The following is a 24,532-nucleotide window of genomic DNA, read 5'->3' as shown; positions in this document are numbered from 1 at the left end:
ACATTCAAGGATTGTAAAATCTCTCTCTTTACAATTACAACCAAGATGTGCAGATGTAATCTGCACAACATATTTAATTGTGTTCCAACAATATATAGTTGATTGTACATAGTACGTAGCAAGGTTCTGAAAGACTGCCCACTCATTGATAGTATTTTTTCTCTCTCACCATTTTTCCTAGGATAAAAACTGAGCCAAATTTACTCTTTACTTGGACATTTTGTACCACCCAATCAGTGTCTTGAAATAAAAGCTGTTCATGGAAAACAGATTAAGAAAAGGAGGTTTGATTCCTATCAAACTTGAGTCCTAATTGTCAGTTGGGCTTCTTTTACTATAATAGTTAGTTGGGGAAAAATCCTATATCTGCCCCATGAAATAAGATTGGCTTGTGATTTAAGTAAACAGAATTATCTTTACATTGTTAGCTGCAAGTGTAGCTACATTTTGAGGATATTTTACTACCCAAAGATGCACTGGAATATTTAAGGAATACGTTTTTCTTATAATTATTCATGTTAGATTCTTTGTTTCTTGCATCATAATACTATGACTACAAAACACTCAGAGTGTTTGCTTTCAGCCTTGTTTTTTTAATCTTAATACATTAGTACACTACTTTCAATTTCTAGGTGTGGGAATTATATATATTCTGTTTAGATAGTGACACACAGTGAATGCTCATTCAGTGTTCTCTCCCCTTTTTAGGAAAGGGGATATTCACAGATATTAGATCATTTTATTCATAAATTACATTTCAGATGCATCACCTGAAATTAAACACAAAAAAATAAGGTAGAGAATGACACATGTGGCTTTCTGGATACAGTTGAACTGTAGCTATTACTAGTCTAACCAGAATGATTAGTAGTAAGGGATGCTGGAAATTCTACTTTGTTATATCCAATGTTTAAACCCCAATTTTATGCACTTGCTCATTCACACCCAGTCTCCTTATAATTGTGCATTTAATGTATCCAAGGTTTGTATTCTTATGTTGCTTATGACTATGCTGATTAGCAGGGTGGACATCAAGTTATTATCCACAAAGTGATGTATCCACAAACACAGACAGACCTAAGAAAGACAACTTGTAGTTAAACAGCATCCTTGCCAGAGATTAATCATCAATTTGTTTGTGTCCTGGTTTATTGATCCCATAGAAGTCTTCACTCTCATGCTAGAGCATATGCAACAAGGTACAATGACTTTGCCTCAGATAGTACTTGAGTCTACAGTGTTGTAAGTACAACCTTGTATCAGGTTCTGAATAAATGCCAGTATGTTGCTAAGGCTGCAGGCAAGGAAACCTATTACCAATTCCTAAAACACATTTTTTTTGCTTTTTTAGGCTAACTGGAAACCCCAGCTAAATTTCTCTTTTAGCAAATGATAGCAATAAAACCACAGAGAAGCAAAATTGCAGTTAAATGTTTTGCTTAACATTAGTTTGGATATAATTTCATTCAACAAAATAATAGTAAATGTTGTATGGAAATTAGTTAGTGAATTCTTAAATGAACCTTGTTTCAAAAGATAAATACAAACTATAATTTACCAAGATGCAGATGTCAACTTATTGGCTGACAAATTAGAAGATGATTAAGCAAAAAGTGATGAACAAAGAGGAGAAAACCAGGTATATATCTCAGCAAAGCAACAAATGGAGATCTTTTCTGAAACATGTCGAGTCCTTTATATATTCTTGATCATGATCTCCAGGCTTCAAGTTAACATCTTTTGAAGTCAAGTCTTCTGATTGTTGCTCACCTTTTAAAAAAAAATTTCAGGTGATGCATCTGAAATGTAATTTGTGAATAAAATGATTTGGTATCCATGAAAATCCCTTTTCCTAAAAAGAGGAGAAAACATTGACTCCATCTTAGAATTGGTCCAAAACAGTTACATAACTAGTTCTTAGGTGCAGCTCTCCATATCCATCAAATCCATTTTATGTATTTCTCATTTATGTATTTCTCATAAGTTATATATGTTTTCCACCATTATCAAGGTGTTCTGAATTCATATTACCCCATACCTTGGACTCCCTTAAAACAAATAATAAAATGTAGCAAAGGATAAAATTATAATAAGTCAACAAAGAATGGATCTATATGAATGTAAGTTAAGGATAGTATAAATCAGTCAATGTTGATATAAAGTCTACATACTTTCACAGAATTTCTATCAAATCTAATCATTACCAGCATCTGGTGAGCTACAGATCCACCATTTTTGTGGCATGCTAATGTTTAAATCTGAGCTAGCAAAGTTATTTGCAATGGTTTTGGAAGGAAGAGAAGAAACAGGAAAAGGTGCTTATTTATTTGCTTTATTTATAAAGTGATATTTGTAATGGGCTTATAATTAATGGCAGTAAGATATTCAGGTGCACAGAGGCTGCTAAAGGATGTCCATTGTTCTCTTGTTGGGCAAAGACTTCTGTATTACTTTTCAGTTCAGTTCTATGGTTATTCCCTCAACGAACTGCTTTGGATCTGTTGCAGAAAACCTGGGCACTATAAGCCACAGCAGAGCTGAAGAATCTTAATTCCTTGAAGATAAATTTATTTTTGAACTGCTAAGAATGGCACATGGTGATCATAGAAACTATTGTATTTCACTGACATTTTTTTTTCCAGCTTAATTTGAACAAATGATGGCAATACATTTTTAAACTGTGGTTGATATCAGGAGACCAACTTTGCCGTACAGATACTGTATTTACTGTGTGTTCTATTAAACAAAAGATTGCTGAATATGTTTCAAAGATCTACAATTGGAAGGTCCCAAACCACTTCTCATTGGATTAATTGGAAAAGTTCTGAATAAAACATTTTGCTGTCTTGTGACAATCTTGCCAATATTCTCTATCAGAAATTATTCTCGCAAGGAACACATTTCACTGAATACCATGCAAAGAAACATATTCTATTTCAAAATGAAACTGAATCCTTTCCATATGTTTTCCATATTTGTATTAGCAATTTGGTTTCCCGTCTTTGGCATTCTTTCAGCTGCTATTTTAGATTACTTGTCAATCAATTTATTTTAGATCAAGCATTTTAAAGCATTATGTTGTGGTAATATGACATGAACTATTCTAATGATCTAATATCTTTTAAATTTTAAGAGGACTTAGTGCTTATGAAAGCAGACAGAGTGATAGTCTTGGACTCACTCTCATTTTTTATTATTAAAGAAAATAATATAGCTCACCTGACAGTGTATTTTAGAAAACAAACGTATAAAGAATATGGGTATAACCTGAAGTTTTTCCCTGTAAATATTTGAAATCTTAGTCATGGATCATAAATAATTGTACGTTTATTCATTTGTGACTGTAGAAATATTTCTAAATATGCTTTATTAAATACAGACTGCTTTGGCAATATTAACAACCATTTGATTTTTATCCATGGATATCTTGCATAGTTGCCACTTTCTAGTTTGATATTACACATTTTACTTGTTGCCTGGAGTGTCTGGTACTTTTTTAAACATTCAATATTCGTTGATTATGATAATAATGAAACCTATAAGATTAGGTGCCAACTTTGGTTTTTTTTTAAAAAAAACTATCTATCACTGTTATCCATGAATCCAAAGTAAAGATGAGATTAGAATAAAAGCTAAGAAGAGTCAGCGGCTGAGAACTGAGGCTGACAATCCTCTTTTACCTTTGACAAGCTTCCTAATGGGAACTTAGAAAGATTTAGTGGTAGGGAAAAATAGAGAATGAAAGAACCTTAATAGGTTTGCATTTTCATTGGGAGAATTGCTATAGTTACTTGTGATTGTCTCACCTCCATTTTGCTGGAGGCATCCATGCTTCCCATTTTGTCTTGGGATGACTATATATCACTAGGAATGAAGTTTCAATAATAATCTCTTTTTGTATGTGGTGGGAGACCTGAATCGGGACAGAGGAGCACCAGAGAGTGTCAGGTATCAAGACACTGGTTATGGTCACACAACTAGATCTATTAAAAGACCTGGTCATTCAGTGTATTAGACTTGGTTGGAATTAGCCTGGATTGCTATTTTTGTGATTTACAGCTCTCTGTAAAACCTTTGTGTTAAGTTCTGGGCAAAGAATGGAGGTGAGGCCAGAGTGATTCCTAGCAGCTCTTTATTCAATACTGCCTGAGAAACAACAGCAGTTCCTGGCTGACACAGTTCCTTTTATATGAAACTGACTAACCAAACAACCAGTCAGGAGAGAGTATTTTCCCGCTCCAACAGAGGACCAGAATGAGAACGTCAACTGACAACCATACATTATATACAATACATAACACCTGATTAATTTAGGGTTTAATGTATTAGGTAAACCTAGAAAATGGGTTGGTTGGTTTGATAACCAGGTTAAATGCAAAGAGCTTACCTTTTCACAATAATGCAAAGTTCCAATTAGTAGTGATTAAATGAAGATAGTTTTCTTTTTCAAGGGAAACCAATAAAACATTGTCAGTTTTTTCTTCATGATTAATATGTAGAGAAGGTTACAAACTTTGTTTTGTTTTCCTTTAAATATAATGTGTGACATAACCCTCACACACCTGTTACTGATAATATAACAAGTTTGTAAGAAGCCTATGAAGTTATTCCTCTTTGTTTCCTATTTTAAAAATATAAGGCTGATGTTTGTATTTGACATTTTCTTTGCATAATTTAATATAGTTTAAATTAAAGCAAGAGAATGCTGTTTCAATTCTAAAACTTTTAACCCATCAATATTAATCCACTCCACTGAATGGAAATGCAGTTGATTGCTATGGTTTAGGCATGAGATTGATCTGAACACATAGTTCCGGGGTTAAATATACTTGTTATGGTTTCTAATTTGTAAGGATGTTTTCTTCAGTGATCTCACCCTTTAATAGCTTCATCCCCCCTTACATCACATTTCTTTAAACTTCACCCTTACAAATTCCTCATTATTGTAAATAAGTGATGTCCTCCACTTCTTATTGTATCTTTACTTGAAGCCTTGGATTCTGCTGCCTGTTTAAGGATTCATAACTCGGCAAGAGGTTTTCTTTAGCTACAACTTATATTCTTCAAAGTCAAGTTTAGCTACAACTTATATTCTTCAAAGTCAACTTTCAAAAAGTAGTTTCCTTAGGCTGGATAGCTTACTTATTTTATTATATCTCAGCTGTGCTACTCAGGCTTTCACTTCTGGTCCTTCAGCTAAATAAGCCACAACCATCTGCACAAATACATTCTAGCAAAGAATATATATATATATATTTCCCATCCTGTTTCTGTTGGAGTCATCATTTAAGGCACTTCTGGGTTCAAAGGATTAGCTGGTGACATCTCCGTTGTCCAGGGGACATCCACGGGTGCTCCTTTCATATCCCCGTCAAGGAGCTGGAGCTTCTGGTTTTCAAGATGGCTGCACACATGGATGCTGCGGCTAACCACTCTTTCTTTCAGTGTATGGTGTGTATGATTCTGTGTGTGTTTTGGATCCTTTCCTTGATTGAATCCTGTGGGGCAAGGAGCATCTTTAGTTGGCAAGCCTTGTTACAAATTGGACTGAAATGTGAAAAGGCTATTACGGATGATTTTATACATTCTCATAACATACCGAAGGAGGCAGCTAGGCCCCTGGGGGAGCCATGGATCACTATCTCTGTAGGAAGGAGGAAGATGTGGAGAAAGAAGAACAGGAAGAGGAAGAGAGGATGCCGTGCTGGGGTTTTCTTTAGGCTGAGTAATTTTCCACACAAGCCTTCAATTCCAAGTATATTTCTTACCAATGCAAGATCCCTGACTAATAAAATGGATGAATTAAGGCTACAGATTGCAAAGGCTAAATTCATCAAGAACTGCTGTGTTTTGCTAATCACAGAAACTTGGCTTCATTCACTCATTCCAGATGCAGCTGTTGACCTGGAAGGCTACATAGCTCACCGGCAGGACAGGAGTAGAGATTCTGGCAAGATCAAAGGCGGGGAGGGTTAAGCCTTTACATTAACAAAAGCTGGTGTATCAATATAAAGACTGTAGACAGCCACTGCTCCATGGATCTGGAGTATATGACACTTAAATGTAGACCCATATATCTTCTGCGGGAATTCAGCATGGTTTTGATTACTGCAGTCTATACCCCACCTGATGCCAATACTACCATAGCTTTGGGATTCTTCTATAACTTTGTTAGTAATCAGCAGAATAAGTATCCTGATGGTGTGCATATCATAGCGGGGGACTTTAATCAAGCTGATTTAAAAGAAGTGCTCCCTAAATTCTATCAGCATGTTAAGTGTGCTACTAGAGGAGCAAACATATTGGACAAAGTATATACCAACATCAAACATGGCTATAAGATTATACAGTTACCACATTTGGGACAATCAGACCATATGTCACTGCTTTCAGCACCAGCTTACTTCCCTCTTAGGAGACGGGCTCTGCCTATAATAAAGACAGTGAAATCTTGGCCAGAAGATGCTTCCCAACAACTTCAGGATTGTTTTGAGAACTCAAATTGGGACATCTTTTACCACTCTGACCTAGAGGTGCACACTGCAACTGTTCTGTGCTATATCAAACACTGCACAGATACTATCACTGTGGATAAACTTATTAGGATCTATCCCAATCAGAAACCCTGGATGACCAAGGAAGTCCAGCGCCTCTTGCATGACAGGACCAAGGCCTTTAGGTCCGGTGATGGGGCAAGATACAGTGTTGCCACAGCTAATCTGAAGAAAGGTATTCGGAAGGCCAAGACTGATTATAAGAGGAAGATTGAGGATAATTTTTATAGCAATAACGTGAGGCAGGTGTGGTGAGGGATTCAACAAATTACAAACCATCAACCGACCAATGTCGTCCCTGCTGAGGGGGATGCTTCATTGGCAGAGGAACTGAATTATTTCTTTGCTCGCTTTGAAGTGGAGACATCAGAGACAGATAAAACACAACTACCAGCCAATTGTAGCCCCCACCTCATTGTGAAGGAACAGGAAATGAGAAGCATTCTGAGGGCTGTGGACCCTAGAAAGGCTGCTGGTCCTTATGGTATCTCTGGCCGAGTGCTTAAAAACTGTGTTGATCAATTGGCTGGAGTCTTTACCAGGATCTTCAATTGGTCTTTATCCCAGTCCACTATTTCATCTTGTTTGAAGGCTTCCACCATTGTTCCACTGCCAAAGAAGTTCCCAATCAATAACCTCAATGATTACACACCAGTGGCACTCACTCCTATCAACATGAAGTGCTTTGAGAAATTAGTCTGCCGGCACATCGTTTCTGGTCTTCCGCATACATTTGATAAACACCATTCTTCACACTGCCCTAACTCATCTAGAACATCGGGAGAGCTATGTGAGGATGCTTTTTGTGGATTTTAGTTCTGCATTTAACACAATTCTTCCACATAGACTAGTGTCTAAACTTCTGGACCTTGGGCTTTCTAATTCAATCTGCCTTTGGATTATGGATTTCCTGTCTGGCCGCTCACAGAGGGTCAGATTAGGTAATCATACCTCTTCAGCCCTTATTCTTAACACTGGTACACCACAAGGTTGCGTGCTGAGTCCCTTACTCTATACTCTTTATGTGCATGACTGCATTCCCACTCATGCTAGTAATAGTATTGCTAAATTTGCAGATGATACAACAGTGGTGGGACTTATCTCCGGGGGGGATGAGTCTGGCTACCAAGATGAGGTGGACCATTGCTTTTGTGTTGTGGAGACAACAACTTGGTCCTCAACACCAATAAGACCAAGGAGCTTATAGTGGATTATGGAAGGAACAGATCAGACATCCAGCCCTTGCTTATCAATGGAGACCGAGTGGAGCAAGTGGCCAGTTTTAAATTTCTGGGTGTTACCCTAAAAGAGGACCTGACCTGGGGTGCCCACATTGCAGCCCTGCTCAAAAGGGCCCAGCAGAGATTATACTACCTGAGGCTTCTCAGAAAACAACAACTGAATGAGAAACTGCTGTTGACTTTCTACCGCTGTACCATAGAAACATTTTAACATACTGCACTTCTGTATGGTTTGCCAATTGCACAGGGGCAGACTGGAAAGCATTCCAGAGGGTTAATGTCATTGCCCAGAAGATCATTGGTTGCCCTCTCCCCTCTTTGGAACAGCTTTATAGCTCCCGCTGCCTTAAGAAAGTTCAAAACATTCTCAAAGATCCATCTCATCCTGGGAACCCTTGTTTTTGAACTATTATCACCTGACAGACAGTACAGAATAATAAAAACAAGGACAAATAGGCTGAAAAACAGCTTCTATCCCAGGGCAGTAGCTCTTTTGAATTCTACTGTATAGTGCAGTGTTGGTGTGGTGTCAGGGGTTTCCGGTTCAATGTGTGAAGGGTGAAGGATGTATGTTTGTGTTTATTTTCATGGTCATGGTCATGATGTGCACTGAAGATGGTGTTTGATTTCGTTGTACGAGGTGCAATGACAATAAAGTAAACTAATGACAGGAACTCACCCCACCATGCAGCAGCACTCAGGTCTCAAACACGGGCTTGCTAACCTCCAACCCACCACCTTAACCAGGAGAGGCACCACACTCCATTTAGTTTTCTGATTCACTTACATGATAATATCTCATTATAATAAAGACTCAGGCATTGACAGAATATAAAGATTCATATATACACAGAGACATTTTTTTTTTACAATAGCTTCACAGGGCTGTAAAGACAGGCCTACCCACTTCCCTGTCACCTCCAGGTGAAAGGAGAAAGGGGAAAATTGGCTCTGATTAAAGGAATAAAACTGCCCTGGTATGAAAAATAATTGTATTATTCCCTGAGTCTTCAACCTGAAATATGCTGGTTGTTCCCAAGATGGAAACACAGCTGGGTTGTATAGTGAAAAACACGGTATTTTATCCACCGAACCAAATTGTCCTTACAATTAGCTTCCATTACAGGATTGGGAGTACTTAAATTTAAATCCCACGAAAGTCAATGAGATTGGGACTTATTTTAAAATAAAGTTCAGAGGCTTGAGCTGCAGAAAAGACATTTCAAGTGAAGAAACACATAGAGGAAGCTGATTCATCCCCATGATGCTAAAATAACTGACCACAATTGTATTTTCATCATACAACATCAGGATTGTATTTATTTAAACAATAGTAAATAGATAAAACCCCAAAAATGTATCCTCTAATAGAGGAATGTAAGAAGTGAAAAAAAATTGCCTATCAAGGAGCCTTGTCATCAGCCATCCTTAATAAACCCTTATTTGTAGAGCTACCACAGACACTGGTACAACAATACTTTGCAAACATTTGGTACTATTTTTCGTCATTACTGTTTTCTTCCCCTGATCCTTTTAATTTAATTTCAGCGACTTTATTACACCACTGATAATCCCATTGCTGACTGTGCCAAGCTGTATTGGCTTTTTCTAAGAACGGAACAGACTGGAATTCCTGGAGCATTGATCACCGTGTTGCTTTATGCAATCCTATTTTTATTTTCATCCGCAACTCTACATCTATATTGGCTCAGGTAAGTCCTGTATTTCCCATAAGCTGACTGCAGAAAACATACAGGTAGTGCTCAGCTTGTGACCACAATTGAGCCCAAAATTTATGTTGCTAAGCAAGACACTCGTTTAGTGGGTTTTGCCCCATTGCACGACCTTGCAGTTGTGAAGTCCATCGGGCTTCCCCATTGACTATGTTTTTCAGAAGGTTACAAAAGGGGATCACATCCAGGACAATACATCCGTCATAAATATAAATCAGTTGTCCAGCTTCTGAATTTTAATCATGTGACCATGAGGATGTTGCAAAAGTTGTAAGTGTGAGTCACTTGTTCAGTATTGAACAGTCACTCAATGAACTGTTGTACGTCGAGGACTACCTGAATTGATAGAGTGATCCTAGCTTTGTCTACTTCCCAGAGTGTTTGATCTTATTTATGCTAAAATTGCAATGTAAGAGGAACAATCTATGGCCACCTCTGAAGCACCCCTCTTTTTTACGCTGTTGGTTAATTTTACAAGCTAAGGATAATGATCCCTGCCTTCTTTTCCTTTCTAGCATTTTCCCTCATTGTGGGATCTGCTTTTTTTCCCAGATCTACTGAGCTATAGGTTGCAAAAGGAATTTATGAACTGACCTGTCACTTAAACCTAACATTGTGGGCTGACAGAGAAAGAGTGACTGGTCCAAAGGCACTGTGATGACCCAGAGTGTAACACAAATGTAACAAAATTCCAAAACGTAAATAAATGTCCTCTAATACCTCCAATTTGGCCCCAGTGTTCAATAATACTCAGTTGGAGATAAAACGTACTCAAAAATAGTCTTCAAAAGAAAGCAATACAGTCTGAATTTAATGAGCAGACAGAGGTGAAATAAAAAACCAAACAAACTACAATGATGAAATTTCCACAACGGAACAAGAGAAGTATTTACCAAATTCAAGGAGATAACAAGGCACAGTCTGTTGTAAGGACGCCAGCCAAGATAACTTCAGACCAAAATAAAACACGCTTTGTTTCCAGCGTTTGCCAGTATGCAGCTCCAAACTCTTATTCAGTTGCACCGGCAGCCCATGAAGAGGATCAAGGCCCTCTCCTCCCGAGGAGACCATGCCTCTCCCTTATCCTCTCCTCCCTGTGTGTGCCCTAGAATGGATAGGGGATGGGCCTCTGACTGCTCAGCTGGCCTCTGCCTTTCCCCAGCCTCCTCCACAACTTCCTGGTTTCTAGCCTAGTGCCTTAACTGCAGACGTGGTATTCAGCAGGTTCTGACAAGTTCTGGAGAAAATTCTGGAAATTTTGAGTAGTTTGGAATCTCAGACTGGCCTCGCCCCCATTTATTCTCTGCCTTCCAAGACCCAGCTGATTGGCTGGGTTTTCTTTTGTTGCCCCGTACAGGAGAACGGAGCTGGAAAGCAGGTTAGTGGGGTGGGGAGAGATGGGGATTTTACAGTATCCTTCCCCTGCCATGCCCACCAAGCCACACCCACCAAGCCACACCCCACCCACCAAGCCATGCCCACAGAACCAGTAGTAAAATTTTTTGAATCCCACCACTGCTTAACTACAATGACAAATTCCTCCAGTGACCATGTGAGATATAGTTGGAGAATGTCATGCATTACTCATATGCCCTATTCAGTTTGCAGGATCCAAATTTTACTAGCCTCGAGTTCTAATCTAGTGAAAAATTAAAGTGAAGTTTAATATTGGTATAAACACATAGAAACACATAGAATAAAAAGATGCCCCAAAGGTGCTTTTTTTCAAGAGGCATCTGGACTTTCTTGATTTCCTTTGAAGACTGTTTCGCTTGTCAACCAAGATGCTTCTTCAGCTCTTGACTGGATATTGGAAATAGTTATATTCCTTGCAGACAGTTGGTCATTTGCATTCTTTTAAAGGGTCACTGAAGCACTTGGAGGTTTATCTGTGTCCTCAGGGCCACCTGAGTGGTGCGAATGGGTATGGAGCCTTCTTGGAGCTGTTGAAAGGGCTGTGTTGTGGAGCTGTGCTTCATTATTGAACCCAGGCAAAGTCCAGTTGCCTGTTGAAAAAGTACCTTTGGGACAGTCATGACCTGGATGACAGAGAATCTCCATAGACACTAATAAGATGCCTTTGAGGATGGCAAATTTTGCATATTTGCTCTTAGCTTTGAGGAATACATGGGCAATCTAACATCCTATCAAAGAATTTCAAATCATCCACATTCCTGGAAGCAGTATGTAAATTCAAAGTATTGGCAGGCTAATTAATTCATTTTTTGTAGATGTTAATGTCTTCTTCATCACCGACTGCATAGTTTCATACGGTTTTATAAGTTTCAGCTGCTGTCCTTTATTACTCAGGAAAATTAATTTAAATTAAAATATTCGTAGGGAAGATTTTCAATCAGAATATTATGAACATCTTTATTGTCTAAGGAACAGGTGGAGGATCATCAACATTTTTTTTTCCTTCTGAATCAATCTTTCCATAATGTTTTACAATGAAGAAAAGAGTACTTCATTCGACAATGTATCTTTCAAAATTCTCAAAACAGAATAATAAAACAAAACATGCATAGCAAAACTGGTTACATTACAGCTTTCTAAGCATATCTAAGTGTATGGAAAACTCAGAGCATAAATTATAATTATACCTGAATTTGGAAAAAATAAGCTTTTTTTGTTATTGTGAACTGAACGGTCTATTGATAAATTTATTTCTGAGTGGCTACAGACGCATCTCATTGTACACAGATCTTTAGGTTTAATGTGCACATAAGAATCTTTTCATGCATAAACTTTAAATCTATTGCTCATTTACACTTCTATGCATATCACATCGAAATGATTTTCATAGATAAAATTAACTTGCGACTTACACATTTCTGATATTTAGAATGGCAAATGAAACTGAACTTCCCACATTACAGTTGATTATTTTCTGATTGATTCTTGATGTACATGTTCCTCCCACAAGCCAGAACAAAGCTGAAAGTTTAAGAGAATCAGATTAGAACTTTACTTTACTTTACTTTATTGTCATTGCACCTCGTACAATGAAATCAAACACCATCTTCAGTGCACATCATGACCATGACCATGAAAATAAACACAAACATACATCCTTCACCCTTCACACATTGAACTGGAAACCCCCGACACCACACCAACACTGCACTATACAGCAGAATTCAAAAGAGCTACTGCCCTGGGATAGAAGCTGTTTTTCAGCCTATTTGTCCTTGTTTTTATTATTCTGTACCGTCTGCTAGATGGTAATAGTTCAAAAAAAGGGTTCCCAGGATGAGATGGATCTTTGAGAATGTTTTGAACTTTCTTAAGGCAGCAGGAGCTATAAAGCTCTTCCAAAGAGGGGAGAGGGCAACCAATGATCTTCTGGGCAATGACATTAACCCTCTGGAGTGCTTTCCTATCTGCCCCTGTGCAATTGGCAAACCATACAGAGGTGCAGTATGTTAAAATGCTCTCTATGGTGCAGCAGTAGAAGGTCACCACCAGTTTTTCCTTCAGTTGTTGTTTTCTGAGAAGCCTCAGGTAGTATAATCTCTGCTGGGCCCTTTTGAGCAGGGCTGCAATGTGGGCACCCCAGGTCAGGTCCTCTTTTAGGGTAACACCCAGAAACTTAAAACTGGCCACTTGCTCCACTCGGTCTCCATTGATAAGCAAGGGCTGGATGTCTGATCTGTTCCTTCTATAATCCACTATAAGCTCCTTGGTCTTATTGGTGTTGAGGACCAAGTTGTTGTCTCCACAACACAAAAGCAATGGTCCACCTCATCTTGGTAGGCAGACTCATCCCCCCCGGAGATAAGTCCCACCACTGTTGTATCATCTGCAAATTTAGCAATAGTATTACTAGCATGAGTGGGAATGCAGTCATGCACATAAAGAGTATAGATTAAGGGACTCAGCACGCAACCTTGAGGTGTACCAGTGTTAAGAATAAGGGCTGAAGAGGTATGATTACCTAATCTGACCCTCTGTGAGCGGCCAGACAGGAAATCCATAATCCAAAGGCAGATTGAATTAGAAAGCCCAAGGTCCAGAAGTTTAGACACTAGTCTATGTGGAAGAATTGTGTTAAACGCAGAACTAAAATCCACAAAAAGCATCCTCACATAGCCGCCGCCCCCCGCTGTTCTAGATGATATTTCATACAATATTCAGTAGGAATATGTCATATTGAATTAATTCTTTATGGAATTCAGGGGTAGAGAACCTGTGATTTTCCAGGTACGAATGAATGATTATTTAGCATCTCTAACTGCCCTGCCAACAATGTGAACTCTTAGGAGTTTTAGATCAACTGTTTCGGAAGGTCAATATGTCCCAAATTTATCCTCTAGAAGCTGTTATTTCTTAGCTTCTAAGAATTAATCAACCATGGCAAATTATTGTTGCAAACTACTATATCAATCAATCAGTAAGGAATAAAGAAGGCATAGAAAACATAGTTTAGATTCAACATCAATCATTCAATCAATCATGCTTTAGCATGACTAGCTAGTAAAAGCAAACTAAATAGCTTACATTTTGGAAAAAAATATGCAAATATAGTTATCGGCATAATTTATTGTATAAACTGGAACCACCTACTACTGATTTTGTATTCTTCTCTATATCATACTAGACACCTGCTCCAGTTTTATGTTGGTATTCTCCAATGCCATATTCAAAGAGTTTGGCCATAAAGTGAAGGCCAATTATGGATGACTCCTCATTGTAAGAGACATGGGCCAACCTGCTCAGGAACAGTCTTTATTTTGTGGGACATAGGAGGCTTGGATGGCCCCTGTCTCCATTAGCATTTAGAAAACACAGCAATCTTGTTGTAGTAGATGTCAGATTAGTTTAATGGTGTCTATAATGTTTTAGACTATTCGTTGATGCTATTTAAATTATTCGTTGCAGTTTGTTCTTTTATCCTAATCTAGAATCTATTTGGATAGGGCAGGACTGTTAAATATTATGAAACTGATCTATCTCCCAAAACAAGAATATAAATGTGACAAGAGGCACATATTTCTGGATGTATCTGTTGAAGGGGTGACTATCGCCTAGCCATGCTTTCTTAAATTTCCTCAATGTGAAATTAAAGACAGAAATCTGTCATACAGTTTAAAACATCATATAAGAAAATGGCAGGAAGCTGGAAATAATCAGGCCAAATTAAAACTTCCATAATTAAAAACGTTTCATTAACCAAGCAAATATAATTGGAAAAGCCTATTCTCATCCAGTAGGACAGTAAGTGAAAAATCAAGTTGCACTGTTAATATGAATAACGGCGCACAGTTGCTATGTTTTAGAAAGAATCTTCAAGTCAAAGCATCCACACAGGAATTATGAATCATGTTTGGACAACATAAGCAAATTTTAATATCCATGTTATGAACTAGCCACAAGAGCACTTCTGTATTAGGTCTATTAATCAGCACAATAATTGTCTGATAGCGTTTTCTCATTCATGTTGTTACTGTTTTTTCTATTAAATATACAGTAGATATACTAGATATAGGTATGCTTAATACCAACACAGGTCTTTTTTTTTTTAAAGAAAACATATTTTATTTTCTGATTATAAACTGCAACATGTGATGATTATGTGGTTCTTAAACAATGAATTTGTTTACTTTAGCTTTTAAGAAATGTTATTTCAAAATACAAATTTCTATGGTACTTTAAAGACCAAACACATTTTTGTGGCATAACTATATTTTTAAATGAATGTGTGTACATGCAGGATACACCTATTACACTTACTTCTAAGTAAAAACGCAGACATTCAGTGCATCAAATATTAGGCAGTGTTCTCCCACAAGCTAAAGTGCAACTTTATTTTTTTTTATTAGATATACAAAAAGTCACACAAATAAGTTTTCCCTTTAAACGGATAAACTGAAAGAGCAATGCCATCAAAGCAAAAGAGAGAATATGCAGATGGGTAAAAAAAAAAAGGTTTTTCCTTCTTGTTTAGGTTATACAATGAAAGCTGGTTATTAGATTTGCTCCAGAGGATTCGAGGCGATGAGACCTCTTTCTTTGTCCCATGTGACCTGGAAATGTCTCTCCAAGAGTTAAGCTACCTTGTGAAAAAAGCAGAACAATGGAGAGGAATCGGTGGTGAAAGACGAAAGGTGAGTAGAGCGCTTGAAATAGGCTTGTTCATTATGCAATTTTTCACTTGCCCCCCGCCCTCCCGCTAATGGAGTCAGGCCACAAGATAGTTCATTCAATCTGAATGAGGTCATTCATACTAGAAGACAAAAAGTTGGTGATTCGGTGAGTGGCTGATTGATTTAAGTAAGCTAAACATACAAATTAGAAATGTTTTTGAAGCAGTGAAAGGGTTTCTCGAATGAATTTTCTTCCAGCAAAATGTCCACCACTTTTTCTGTTTAGATATCCTAGTCAATAAATGACATGATTTGGACCATGTATAAACCACAGGATTTAATTCAGGGGACTACTCTGGAACTTCATATACGGCCTAATTCTCTCCAGACTGAACTACAGATTGTTCAGTCAATCCAATGCCTGAATCCAAAGAAAGATTTATTGAAGTGGAAGCTCCATTCATCTTATTGACTAACAGAGGAGAAAATACAAATGTCTGTAGCTTTTCTCCCCTCAGCAGAACGAGGCAATATTTGTTGATAAACTGGATAAAGCACTCCAAAGTTCATAAAAGTATGTAGTTTTACAATAATTAGATTTTTTTAAACTGTGCTATTTTAAAACCTGTGTGGATTTTTAAAAAACTGCTTATAAGTTGCTTGTATGGGACTAGGGGCACAATTCACCTTGGTTGTTCTCGAAAAATGAAGCAAGGAGGAACTTCTTTAATTCTAGAATAAAACAGCCCCAGAATTACCAAGGCCATAGACCAGAGAGGGAAGTAAAAAAGAGCTGTAAGAAGAAAACAAACCATGTGCAAACCACTTTTGCCAAGAAAAAAAACTTCAGAGAAACCTTTCCATAAGGAGAAAATAGGTAGCTTTAGGTAACTTTTGCAGAAGAAAAATACATTACTGTAATAAAGAATGCAACGGAGTTGAATAAATGCATACATATAAATACACAAGAACTGAATGTTCAAGTGACTTTTTTGGAGCAATTGGCAGATAAAGGAAGTCCTTGCGTTATGACCAAAATTGAGCCCACAATTTCGGTTGCAAAGTGAGACATTTAAGTGAGTTTTGCCCCATTTTATGACCTTTCTTGCCATGGTGGTTAAGTAAATCACTGCAGAAGGAGATAAGAGATGTTAACATATTTGCATCCAATAATTATATAATATTCAGATAGTAGAAGGAACATTAGAAGTGCTGTTAATTATTATGGAGATCCAAAGCCCTTTTTTATTATGTTCCTGAGATACAGGAACTTCCTTCAAAAATGCAGGATGTCTCTCTGTCCTTGCAAAAATTTGCCCAATTCTGGAATATCAGTTCTTTCTGTTGTTAGAACCACCATCCTAAGTTTCAAATACGCAACTCTCTTCCCACATACCCAATGCTTCAATGTCTCTTCAATGTTGAAGGCAATCCAAACTAATATCATAAATTAATTTGATTATATGCTAGGTCTAAAAAATTGTTGGCTTCAGGACTGTTGAAGACCAGTTGAAGATTGAACACACCACTGAACCTTCATGAGGCCACACTGGAAATCAACAGCTTGCAGAATCCAAAAGTATTTCCCTAGTTATAGGAGTAGGAATTTTTTTCTTGAAGGAAAATTTGATAGAGAATTTTACTACCTAATAAAACACATTTCTGTAAAAGACAACGTTTATATATCGTTGTGGATCTCAAATCGCTGCCATTTTTCAACTGATCTGCTGATTTTGCCACTATCTTTCCAATTTTTTGTGAGTTTAATCATTCTTAGGTATGAAAAGAACTGGATGCAGAATTTGGCAGAGCAATGGGAGAAAACAGTCTCCAGTTGTATTATTACTCTCTATCCTATAACAGCATAGTACCATTTCTGAAATATTTGCGTTCTTTAAAAGAACCTTTGAAAAACTTAAAATCAGGTTCTTGCTGAAAAACCTGCTGAACGAGAGAACAAACCTTTCACCCCAGCTAATCTTTACCCTAAGGTAGTTAATCTATGTCCTTTAAAAACTGCTTCTTAATTCATGAACATACTCCTTTGATTAAAATAATACTTACAGCAGGCCCAGATATATTTTACTAGAATGAAAATTCAGGGTTTTTCTCTTTCTTTAAGTATGATATGACTCAAAAGAGCAATTGGTCATTGGTGAAAAGTTCCAGAAAAGTTAAAAGGTTGCCCCCACACCCCAGCTTTATTTATTTAATAGAAAAAGGGTTACTTTCACAGTGTTGAAGACATTTTCCAAGAGACAAATGCTTTTTCCCTCCATTGTTATTTTTATCACATATAGTGATAATAGGCAACAAACAGCTAAAACTGGAGCTAATCTTTTCAACTTTGGTGTTTTTTGCATTCTTAATTAGACAGCATAAGGTTGATATGATTAGGTCAGGATATAATGTTTTCCATTAAGCCACACCGTAGCACACATAATCATGGTTTTCCCTTGCAATTAAATAATAGGACAATGAATTTTATATTATTGACCCAATTATTTCCCCATGGAAAAGTATATGTTTAACAAATTTGTGCCTTAGGACTTCATTAGTAGCAGTAGGATAATATCGTTTTGAACTACACAGATTGCATGTCCTCAAATGTATTTATGGTATAATTGTTGCTTTATGATGGGAATTTTGAATGCCATTTCAGTGCCTGTACAAATTTATTAATTTACTGATTCATTTAGATGTGTGGCAAAGGTTGATCAGAGATTTTTATTCTTTTCATCATTTGACTCTGCTTATGGTGGGGAAAAATACACAGCATCTTTCAATACCAAAGAACCATATTGATTTTTTTTTACCATATCCTGGGGACAGTCATGCAGTAAATAGATGGGTACATTTTAGTTGGAAGTATCTGATCTTCATGCAGATGTTTCCAGGTTGAAGTCTCCATATTTTCAAAAATGGGAGGAAAAACATTTGTCCCAAATCTCTGGAAGCAATTGCTATTTGTATCTTCTCTATATAAAACATTTCTTAAGTAGTTATGTTCCTACACAACAAAAATTATAGAGTTTTTTTTTCCTTTCAGAGCCCTGAGGTTGTGTTTTCTCAAGGGTAAATTGCAGAAAGTCAGTGCTTGTTCATAGCTGTTTTAGCCTTAAAACATATAGTAATAGCACTTAGATTTTTATACCGCTTCATAGTGCTTTACAGCAAAGGTGGTATTCAGCAGGTTCTGACCAGTTCTGGAGAACCGGTAGTGGAAATTTTGAGTAGTTCAGAGAACCGGCCAATACCACCTCTGACTGGAGATTTTATAGTATTCTTCCCTGCCACACCTACCAATCCACGCCCACAGAACCGCTAGTAAAAAAATTTGAATCCCACAACTGCTTTACAACCCTCTCTAAGCAGTTGACAGAGTCAACATACTTTATTGATTTATTTTATTTTATTTTATTTTATTATTTTATTTTATTTTATTTTATTTTATTATTTTATTTTATTTTATTTATTTTGTCAATGGCTTACAATACAATAGAAATAAGAATAAATATAAGTTTAAATATAAGAAATAGGAACTAATAATTGGGGACAATAGGACAGGGATGGTAGGCATGATTGTGCACTTATGCACGCCCCTTACAGACCTCTTAGGAATGGGGTGAGATCAATCAAGGTTGACAAGTCAAGTTTGCCCCCAACAGTCTGGGTCCTCATTTTATTGATCTTGAAAGGATGGAAAGCTGAGTCAACCTTGAGACAGTTATGAATCAAATTCCTGGCAGTGGGCAGAGCTAGGCTGCAATACTCAAACCTGCAATACATGATGATATTCAAGCTATATGGTATGAGGCTTTTCAAAAAGAATGAGATATCTGTACTGAGCATTTAATTGCAGTACTAGTATTGTTAATTAATTTCTATTATTTAATTGCCAAAGTCAATGATTCACATATAAACATTACCAACTGTATGAAATACTGCATTCTAACCACTGTACCACCATGGCTCCTATGTAGGAAATATAGTCACAGGAACATACACCTGGTGATGTTTACATGTGAAACCTAACCCTAATTTCCTCATTCTATATGGCTTTATAGGAAAAGTTAAAAAAAACAGTCAGCAGTAGGGTAAATGGAAAATATATTTGTAATTAATTTGAACACACAAGATTTTGGAGAATTCTATAATAAGCATAATTTCTGTCACAGTAAGCTATATTTATTACTCTCAGGCCAACTTATTAATGTCTTAATAAACAAGTCATTAATATATGTTATTTAACTACCCTATATTAGCTGCTATTTGTCTTCTATTATGGATTATTACTTGTTAACAGGTAGAGATTCAGGCCCTGCACTGAAAAAAGGATTTTAATTTTGTCCTGAATACCTCTCATTGCTCAGTTATAAGACACATTGTTATGTCAGAACATGTTTTTTTTTTCTAGGAAAATGCTAAGGAAAGTGAATAATAGGCTTTTCCAAAAAAAAGGTCACCAGTGTTAATTAAAGTCTGTAAATAATAAAAACAGATTCAAGCTTCCCAAGAACATTGCTTTAGAAGAAACTCAGCAATACTTAGAAATAATCCAATGATTTTGGTGGGTCTGTTGTCATGCTAGCTATTCTGAGAAGGGTTCACAGATTCTTTGGCATTATTTCATTTTATTTCATTATTTTATATTATTACATTTCTACCTCACCATCAGTTTTGTGCCTTTGAACAAAAGCAAAAAAAAAAAAATCACTTCATTGATTAAAATTGAAAATAAACATTAAAAAATTGATATGCTGTTTTGGTTTGTAATTAGAAATAGGCATTGTTTTTTTTTTTAAAAAGTAAAAATTCAACTTAACACAAAAATCATAAAATGAATTTATTATTTTTCCTATGTTTGTACTTATTTCTGTTAAACTTCTTAGTCCATTTAATTCTTCATTGAAAAATTCTATTTTCATCCAGATTTAAAAAAAAATCATTTTCTTACATCTGTCCTTAGAATTACTTCATCTTCCAAAACGGAGTTCCTCCCCTTAGTGTTTGGAACCCTGGATTTAATCCTTTGAGTTTTCTGGGCAATCAAATAGTTTGTCTCTGCCGTGTTTTAGGACAGAGTCTTTCAATCTTAGCAACTTTAAGCTATATGTGGACTTAACTTCTAGAATACCCCAGCCAGCATTCTGACTGGAAAATTCTGGGTGTTGAGGTCTGTCTGCACAGTTTAAAGTTGCTAAAATTGAGAAATACTATTTTAGGATATTGACTTCCAATCTAGTTCACTCCAACTACCTGCTGAACTCTCAGTGTTTGCTTTTATGTGTAAGCTATAGTAGGGTGGGTTTTACCAGTTCTGTGTGGGAATATGCCATTTGGACATCCCCACAAGTCGAATTATTTTTGCAGTATTGTTTTCCAGAGCTTTTGCAAATATTTGATGCAGAGCTATGCCATATCTAGCCAATCTTTATTAATGGGCTTCAGCAGTTTATAAAGAGAAACGTCAGAAGCCGCATAATCAGGAGTGAAGGGCGGACTGTGGATCATCTGAACTATATTAAAAGCATACAAAAGTAGGGTGCAGCAAAAAGCTACAGCTATTTCTTTCAAGTGCTTTGTTATTGCGGTTTACAGCAGCTCAGTCAATAGATTTACTGCATAGATAGTATAACTTTGTGAAATAACCAGATGGTTTTATTATCTGATCAAGATCGTTTCTTTTTCAATCACGAGCCCAGACTTTTAGATTTACAGTAGGCAATAACTGAAGCCATAACTTATAATGCATGAAACTTCTATGGGATTCTGTTTCATTCAGTATTCAGTATCAATTATTAGTCTTCACAGGGTTTATTTTTTTAAAATCTTCTCCTAGGACAGGGGAGATCCTGGTTCCTTTCTGCTCTCCATCCTAAAAGCTCACTAGTGACTTTAAATCAGTCATTGTCTCTTATTCCAATGTTCTTCATAGGGCTCTTTAGGGGAAAATTTGATACAGGAAATATACAATATATTAGCTGATAGCCTGACATTGCCCGAGTATTTATTTATGCCAATCCTGTATTAGACAGGAAAATCCTGTAGTTGGGACTCACACTGTTGTACTGTCTCTGAAGCTCTAGATGTAGTAGTTCTCTTGAGCAGCATCACAAGTCTTCTATTCCTCTCCTCGGGAGTTTCTTGTCTACGCTGGTGTTTCATTATTGTAGCATTTGATTGCACTTGGCCAATCGCCTGATGTTTCCTTGGATAACTGAGGGCCCCTTAGAACAAATCTCCCTTACCAGAGGGAGCCCCCTTGTGGAATACTGTTATCATGGCAACTCCACTGTGCTGTACAGTAGAAGCCATTTAAAGCACAGACACACACCGAGGATGTTAGGGGTGTCTTATACCCCCGCAGTATTTTTTTTTCCAGAGGGTAAGTCATTGGTCTACCACGTTTGGTTGTAATTGCTTGAGGTGTTCCAGAGTTATGCTGGAACATACACGTATGTATGTATGTATGTATGTATGTATGTAACACCCACCCACACCCACACCCAATGCAATACCTAATAGAAATGACAATACATATACTGCGATGGGAGTTAAGAATGATAATCTTCTGTAGATAGATAGATAGATAGATAGATAGATAGATAGATGATAGATAGATAGATAGATAGATAGATAGATACAGACAGACAGACAGACAGACAGACAGACAGACATAAAACAGTGTTGTATTTTTTCCCCTGAATTTGCATACTGCTAATGAATTTGCTAAAGAGTAAGTAAAGGAAAATAGAATAAAAAACACAAACAACAAAGCCACCATTGTGAACAGTCCCTCGCCATTGCTGCTTGGTGTTTGCCTCTGGCTCCAGAAACATGAAAAATAATAACATTAAGAGGTAGGTTGGTATTTCTATAAGGCACCTGGATTTAACTAGATCAGTATGGTAACATATTTGGCACTGAAGTCTATGGACATAACTCCCCCTGCCCTTTTTTTTTACATTTGTGTGTAGGAGAAAATAGAGATTAGGAGAAGAAAATTAAATACAGGCCTGATGAAAACCAACATTCATTTGCCCATAGAACATGTTAGAAGGGCACTTTAAAAAAATTAACAGATGTGGGACACACAAAGGTTTGCTTTAATAAATTAACCTAATGAAAAATGAATGTTATCCATGAATGAATTAATGGAAAACATCCTGTAGATTTTCAGTGATAGCATAGCCAGACATTGTCCAATGTTAGTGGCATGATTTTCCCTACATGAATCATCAAGAAGAAACTAAAGTTCTAGCCTACAATGGTTCTATGAAATAAAGCAAGGTCTCTGTGCTTTATATCAGATGATTATACGCTGCAACATTCTGGAAGGAAAAATAGGGGAAGAAGAGAAAGAGAGGGTAACAGAACAGCTCTTGGAAAGTATTCAAAGGGCTTTTACTTTTTCCACATGAAATCTGATAGTAGGGCAGTGCAATTGATCCACACTACAATTTAAGCCAAAATGAAGTATTGGGGTAAAACGCCAATGTTTGTGAATCTTATGTGTTTGCTTATGACAAAATTGTCTTCAATTTACAACCACAATTGAGCCCAACATTTCTGTTGCTAAGTGAGACAACTGTTATGTGAGTTTACGACCTTTCTTGATACAGTTGTGAAGTGAATCACTGCATGTCATGCCCTTGTTAGGGTTGGACTCTGAGGGAGAGGAGGAACAGCCAACAGGGAGTGGAGGTGTGGCTCCGGAGGTTATGGAGGAGGCTGAGGAAGGGCAGAGGCAAGCTGGGCAGTCAGAGGAAGAACCAGGCCCATCCCCTCTTCATCCTAGGACATGCAGGGGGAACGGAGAAGGAAACAACTTGGCTTATGAGAGAGGAAGCGGCCATGATCCCCCTCATTGGTTGCAGATGGGGAGAATAGTATATATGAGAGACAGTTGAAACACAGCATTGCTAGAAGCAAAGCATTTTTTATTTTGGGCTGAAGCTATCTTGGTTGGCATCCTTTCAACAGACTGTGCCTTGTTATCTCCCTGAAGTTGGTAATTATTTATCTTGGTCCATTGTGGAAATTCCTTCATTGTAGTTTGTTTTGGTTTTTTATTTCACCTCTATCTGCTCATTAAGTTTGGACTGTATTGTTTTCTTTTGAATACTATTTTTGAATAAGTTTTATCTCCAACTGAGAATTATTGAACAATGGGGCCAAGTTGGAGGCATTAAAGGACATTTATTTATATTTTGGATTTTATTACATTTGTGTTACACTCCGGGTCATCACACAGCAGTTGTTAAGTTAGTAACAGAGTTGTGGCTTCCCCAATGACTTTGCTTATCAGAAGGGGTTCACATGAGACTGGACAATGCAACTGTCATAAATATGAGTTGCCAATCATGCAAATTTTGATTCTGTCACCATAGGGATGCTGCAATAGTCATAAGTGTGGAACAGTCATAAGTCATCTTTAATGCTGTTGTAACTTTGAATGGTCATTAAATAAGCTGTTATAAGTCAAGAACCACCTGGACACATTTCTTCAGAACCTGCAATAGGGGGGCATCACACTGGAGATGGTTGATAAATTAAGGGGCAAACCCAGCTCCCATCCCCCATATGATCTTTCCCTCTCCATCTTTTAACCAAGGGTGGGATTCAAATTTTTAACAACTGGTTCTGTGGGCATGGCTTAGGTGGCGGGTGTGGCTTGGTGGTAATGTTATTGGCTAGGCGTGGCCAACTCAATATCACTCACATCGAGGCACACATCTCCTCACCTGGCCTCTCATGACTGTGGGGATGCTGCAACAGTCATAAGTGTGAAAAATGGTCATAAGTCACTTTGTAACTTATGGTAACATAAGTCACCATTGTAACTTTGAATGGTCACTTCACACAAGCAAAGTACCAGCAAAGGAGGGGAAAAAAACACTAGAGACCTTCCTGAG

The 24,532-nt window shown here is 37.2% G+C and overlaps 1 protein-coding gene across 1 annotated transcript in view; it reads left to right on the top strand.

Annotated features, from left to right (window-relative positions):
• Window positions 1-24,532, top strand: part of LOC113445728 (uncharacterized) — a 196,381-nt gene that overhangs the window by 138,908 nt on the left and 32,941 nt on the right. The window contains exons 15-16 of the mRNA XM_087930397.1: window positions 9,344-9,507; window positions 15,476-15,635. Of these exons, the coding sequence (XP_087786523.1) occupies window positions 9,344-9,507; window positions 15,476-15,635 (324 nt within the window). The remainder of the gene's footprint in view (window positions 1-9,343; window positions 9,508-15,475; window positions 15,636-24,532) is intronic.

Source organism: Pseudonaja textilis, chromosome 3 (genome assembly GCF_049901715.1).
Source record: "Pseudonaja textilis isolate UNSWEBS1 chromosome 3, rPseTex1.2, whole genome shotgun sequence".
Classification (NCBI taxonomy): domain Eukaryota; kingdom Metazoa; phylum Chordata; class Lepidosauria; order Squamata; family Elapidae; genus Pseudonaja; species Pseudonaja textilis.
Note: the sequence above shows the minus strand (reverse complement) of the source record. Positions and strands in the feature narration are given on the sequence as shown.